At 41.8% G+C, this 6000-nt stretch overlaps 1 protein-coding gene across 1 annotated transcript in view; it reads right to left on the bottom strand.

The window, feature by feature from the left end:
• Positions 1–6000, bottom strand: part of USP49 (ubiquitin specific peptidase 49) — a 66918-nt gene that overhangs the window by 13535 nt on the left and 47383 nt on the right. Inside the window, exon 4 of the mRNA XM_040249709.1 lies at positions 9–766. Within this exon, the coding sequence (XP_040105643.1) occupies positions 9–738 (730 nt within the window). The 5' untranslated portion in view covers positions 739–766. The remainder of the gene's footprint in view (positions 1–8; positions 767–6000) is intronic.

Raw genomic sequence — 6000 nt, 5'->3', positions numbered from 1 at the left:
GACGCCAGGCGCCATTGGGGGCGTGCGGGGCGGGGCGGTTGGTGGCCCGGCGGGCGCGCGCGCGGCGGGCACGCGCGGCGGTGCGGTGCGGGGCGCGTGCAGCAGGAGGCGCGCGCTTTTGCGCGGAGGGGCGCTGGCCAGCTCCTCCAGCAGCCGTCGCTTCACCTCGCGCCGCCGCTGCCGCGCCGCCTCCTTCTTGCGCTCCAGCGCCTCTTCCCGCCGCCGCTGCTCCAGCTTGGCCTGGCCCCGCGAGGTCTTCTCGAACCAGAGCCGCAGCGTCCTCGCCAGCAGGCGCTGGCGCCGGTACCACAGAGCCGTGAGCATCTGCGGCTGTCCCTGAGGAGCGCGCTGCGGCGGGACGGCGTCCTCGCCCGCCGCCATGGACCGCAGCGTCCGCCCACGCCTCAGCGGCGGGACCTGCGTCTGGCCCCTGACCGCCAGGAGGGAGCTTCTCAGCAGCTTCAGGTCCCCCTCCGGGTTGTCGTTAAGCACGTAGTCCTTGCACAGGTAGCAGAACACGTAGAGATCCCGGACCTCCATGGCAAGCGGGTGTCTGGTCTCTTCGAAGTGTTTGAGGGCGTGATCTTCGATGTAGCGGCCGCAGGCCACGTGCGAGCACTTGAGACAAGCCCACACCGACTCAGTGGTGGCGCACTCCCGGCAGTACCACTTCTGCGGGTTCAGGATGGAGTGGTCCTGGGCGAGCCGCAACCGCCCTACATGTTTGCATCTATCCATGTCTTAGGGAAGGCTCCACTCTTTCAACCTGGCACGATAAGGGTCCCCAAAGAGAGAGAGAGAGAGGAAAAAAAAAACTTTCAGCAAAATATTTTTCTAGAAAAAGGCTTGCAACCGGCATTTTCCACTCAGTATTCTTTAGTTTTCAATTCAAAATTGGTTCCTTTGGAAGGAATTTTTATAAAAGGAAAAAGCAATTTCGGCATAGACCGGGAATTACAGAAAGACAATTCCTTAAAAAAAAGGAAGAATCATAAAATACTAAACGACAGATCTTACCACTAATGTGTAACTTTACATTTTCTAAGGCTGTTTTAGTTCTTGAGTATCAGCTAATTTTTACGTAAGGCTGATTTAGAAATGTCATTACCCTCATTTCACGATGCACCCAACTGGCCACTAGGGGAAAGAAGCGTGTATTCTGAGCCATCTCTGAATTGATGATGTCCTGGAAGTGAAAGCCTCTCTGACTCATGGTGACAAGATGCTGGCTGTATGTAAAAAGGGACAGGGCAGAGGAAAGGCGAGGAGAGACAGAGAGAGCTCACAAACCAGTGACACCAGGACCTCATCACAAACCAGGAGAGATGAAGACACTCAAATACAAAGGCAATCTTAGGTCAATTTCACTGTATTTCAAAGTAGAGATAAAATATGGTTAAAAAAAGAGCGCGAGAGAAATGGTAAGAAAGAGAAAGTCCTTTGTAGTACACAGTAATTTTATTTTGTGTCCAAAGATCCTAGCTAAGTATGTAGACTGAGCCTCAATCTAACATTTTATTTGTTTTCTGTGGTCTACAAGTTTGTGCCTCATTTCATATGCTAAAATCTTAACCCCCTCCCCCAGGTGATGGTATTAGGAGATGAGGTCTTTGGAAAATGCTTAAGTCATGAATGGGTTGACCTTCATGGGATGAGCCTTCAGGAATGGGATCAGTGCTTCTAAAGAGCTCCCTCACCCCTTCCTCCATGTAAGAACACAAGTGAAAAGCCAGCCACATGTCTGTGAACCAATGTCTTTGCCAGATATGGAATCTGGTGCTATGATCTTGGACTTCCCAGCCTCCAGAACTGTTATGTATAAGCCACCAGTCTATGGCATTTTTGTTACAGTAGCTCTGAGGGACTAAGCCAAAGTGTCTGTTTGTAAAGAACATTTACATCTTGTAAAAAGGATGGGAAAACATTTACCTTCCTTACTGAAAGAATAAGTAACTACAGAACTAGACAAATCTGATTTGGTGATATAGTGGCTACTGGTTATTACAGTATTTAATCAAACTAAGAGACCCCAAAAAAAGAGCAAACCTTCCAGATAACATATGCAGAAAAGCTTTTTATTTTTAAAACAGTGGTAACTCACTAAGCATTTTTTTTTTTTTGGTCTTTCTAACATTGCTTCTTCAATATTGTTCATCAGAGAAGCCTAATAAGCAATTTCTTCAAGGGAAAGAGGCTATTTTAAAAGAAAACCTTTTATTGTTTGGAAAGCTGACCTCCCAACAATACCAGCATTTAAATTCCCTAAAGGGAGTTCCTCTTATAAAGTGGACTTCCTTCACCTCATTTCTTGTCTGCTCTCATTTCTGGGAGCAAATACAGTTCTATCATGATGGGGTCACCCAAGAGAAGTTCTAAATCCAAAGTACTCTAAGTAGTTCCTTCAGTTGGTTTTCCTTTCTGGCTTGGCCCTATTGCTAAAACTCACGAATATTCCACAGGACCAACCAGAAACTCTTCTCATATTCAAATTGCCCATTCCAGCCCATTCCTATATAAGAAATCCTTAAATCATCATACAAAAGAAACTAACCTAGATTCAGTTCAGTTCAGTCGCTCAGTCGTGTCTGACTCTTTGCGACCCCATGAATCGCAGCACGCCAGGCCTCCCTGTCCATCACCAACTCCCAGAGTTCACTCAGACTCACGTCCATCGAGTCCATGATGCCATCCAGCCATCTCATCCTCAGTCGTCCCCTTCTCCTCCTGCCCCCAATCCCTCCCAGCATCAGAGTCTTTTCCAATGAGTCAACTCTTCATATGAGGTGGCCAAAGTACTGGAGTTTCAGCTTCAGCATCATTCCTTCCAAAGAAATCCCAGGGCTGATCTCCTTCAGAATGGATTGGTTTACCTTCCATCAAATCAGATCATCCTTTGAGTACTGTCAGGATTTAGTTTCTACTATATTATTTTACTAACTATTGACTTGTTGCTAAGTGCCCTTTAAGTCGCATCTGTGGATGTATTTATCCATATAACTAGATATAACCTCCTTCAGAGAGGAGATCAAGTGTTATATTTCTTTTTTTCTTTAACCTTTATAATTTCAAGACTTGTGGGTGTGCTCATCTCTTTAGTGGTCAAAGGTATTCTGTCAGAATTACTTCTCCACATAGCCCAGAACAGTACTGAAATAACCATTTCTGTTTACTTTTTGTAGGGCATAGTCAAATTAAAAGACATATTAGAAAGATAAGATGTGAGTAAATGAATTTTCTTTTTGTTCCTTATTACCAATCAAGAGTTTAAGTTGGATACACATGATGCTTACAACCAATTACTGGGGACACAAAACAAAGTCAGTAATAAAAGAATGAAAAGGGGAAGTCAAAAGATTGGTAATTCCCAAGTTTGTCATTAACTTGGTATTTTTCAAAACGTAGTCACTGAACCACCTACCAGCAACAAAATTCCTTAGGATACTTGTCATATGTACAGATTTCTGGTGATGACCCCCAACTTGATAGTTTGGGGGAGGGGTCTAAAATCTCCATTTTTCACAGGCTCTACAGGAGATTCATTTTTACATTAAAACCTTAGAATGTAATCCAGGAAATTATATAGGGATGAAGAACACCTCATAGAAATCAAAGAAAGAATTTTATTTCCCAAGATCTTTCACTTAGACAAACGTTGTCCAACAGAACTTTCTGCGATGATGGAAACGTTCTTTATCTGCATTGCCCAATACTGCACGACTGTCACATGTGTCTGCTGAGCACCTGAAATGTGGCCAGTGAGACGGAGGGGCTTACTTTTAATTAATTTTAATTTAAATGGCCACATGCGACTGGTGGCTGCAGTATTAGATAGCAAAGATTTAAATACGCCAGGACATACTATCTTTAGCTCACTTGGCTTTTCTGTTTTCTCCCTCCAGAACATTCAGTACTCACTGAATCATGGCTGAATAGCCTCTTCTTATAACTCAAAACCGGACAAATCCCCACTTTAGCCAAGAGGAACCTTGATGTGTCTTTAGAAATTTAATTGCTACAGAGATCTTATCACATGAAACACAGCACAGCTTCAAATTCTATAAAAAGAGAGTATATCTGTGAACAGGAATATAGCAACCCAACACCCAGAACACTGGTACCTTATAAAATCAGCTTCTGTCTAGAAAAACAAAAAACAAAGCAAAACATGTTGGAACAACAACAACAACAAAAAGAAAAACACTAAAAAAACATTCCACACCCTCTGCATGGAATGCTGTCAAATGGAAAGGGCACTCTGGAAATTCTTTTTTCCGATTTCATTTTCTGATCCATAAATCTGCTGGGCACGCACATCCTTTCCTGCACAGCCTTTTTCCCGTTACAAATCTGTCATGGCGATTCACTAACCTGCCATATGGCAGAGTAAATCCATTCAGGAAGACACGAAGCTACTCTGTACCTTACTACACTGATTTAACCTAGGCAGACTAGCTTCTCTACAGGAAAGACATATCTGAGGCATGAAATGGAAATCACTCAAAAGTGACACAAAAGCCAATACACAATAGAGAATAAAGAGAACACAATCTTGGGTATACTCAGTTCAGGAAATTTTGGCTGTATTTTCTTTGCATATATAAACATTTATTTAATTTGTTGCAGTTTGAAGTAAAAAAAATTTCCAAAATGTATGCTCAACAGTAATCATTTAAGTGTTTGCAGTGTACAAAAAAACAAACAAAAAACACCAAAAGGAAGACCATGTGCTTCCATGGACCACCCCTCATACAACCTCTGACCACTTCAGGAACAAGGCCTCACGCTCATAGGCACAAAGAGGAAATTTCTTTTACATTTTTCTGATGTATACCCCTTTTCCTTCATAATCAGGTAATAAAGTCCTGACATTTCCAATTAAAAAATATATCATCCAGTGTGCAGGCACCATGTTTCCCAGTGTAACTGGGAATTAACAAGATGAGCCTTAATAGTTCTCCATCATCAAATAGATCAGTAACTGTAAATCAATGTCCAGGACACCTTGGATTGATCTGCATATAGGGAAAGCAAAGCTGACAAAACACTGGCTTTTGCTTCTTCAAGTGCTATAGTTTTATATTTAAAAATCTGAATCAGCTCGAGCTAAAAACCATAATTAATATTTAAAGGATTCTACTATAGTTAATGTCACCAAATAGTAAAAGAAGCTAATGAAATCTATTTAGTGTGAGCCTTTTGTTCTGATGAGAAACTTCTAGATTATTTTAAAAGGTCCCTGTTTGAGAGAGATGACTGAACGTTACAAAATCTTTCAAAAATTTATAGCTTGAAAATATGATTTGTCTTTTAATTGGAACATTCCTGTTCTCAATGAGCAGATTTCTTAGCCAATCTGAAATGGGTAACAGCATCTCATCACCAGAAATAAAATTTCTGGGGAGAAAAATCAACAAAAATAAAATAGGAAAAATTTAAAAGAATCCACTTTAGGGAGATTTCCATTTCTTCTCTCTCATCATCTTGATTTCTTCTCAGTTCTTAACTATGGATAGTGGAAAAATCCTGCTTGGTCTTGGTGAGACCAAGTGGCATAAATTCCAGCTTCAGAGAGAGTAGACACTATGGTAACATGCTGACAGCCTTCATTTACATAAAAGAATACTAATTACGTGGTATCATCAACATCTGCGATTCTGCTCACTGCCATATGCGACAGAGCAGGGTATTTTAACCCTTCAACTTACTGCACATACCCTACATGACGTCCTACAAAACCTGCAAAGGATGCTTAAAAACACAGTGAACATGTTTTTACAAATAACTAGCGTTAAAAATGAATTTTATTTTCAGCTAACGGTTTCTGAGAGATATTGGAAAATATAATTTAATATCAATATAAAATCAAGAAAAAGAATTTTTTTAAAACAAAGTAGACATCACATTAAGATACAGTTAGTAGGACTTTGCTGATGGTCTAGTTAAGACTCTGTGGTTCCAGTGTAGGGGGCACAGGTTTGATTCCTGGTCAGGGAACTAAGA

The sequence above is a fragment of the Oryx dammah genome, unplaced genomic scaffold (genome assembly GCF_014754425.2).
Source record: "Oryx dammah isolate SB20612 unplaced genomic scaffold, SCBI_Odam_1.1 HiC_scaffold_11, whole genome shotgun sequence".
Taxonomy (NCBI): domain Eukaryota; kingdom Metazoa; phylum Chordata; class Mammalia; order Artiodactyla; family Bovidae; genus Oryx; species Oryx dammah.
This window is presented reverse-complemented; position numbering and strand designations above follow the sequence as displayed.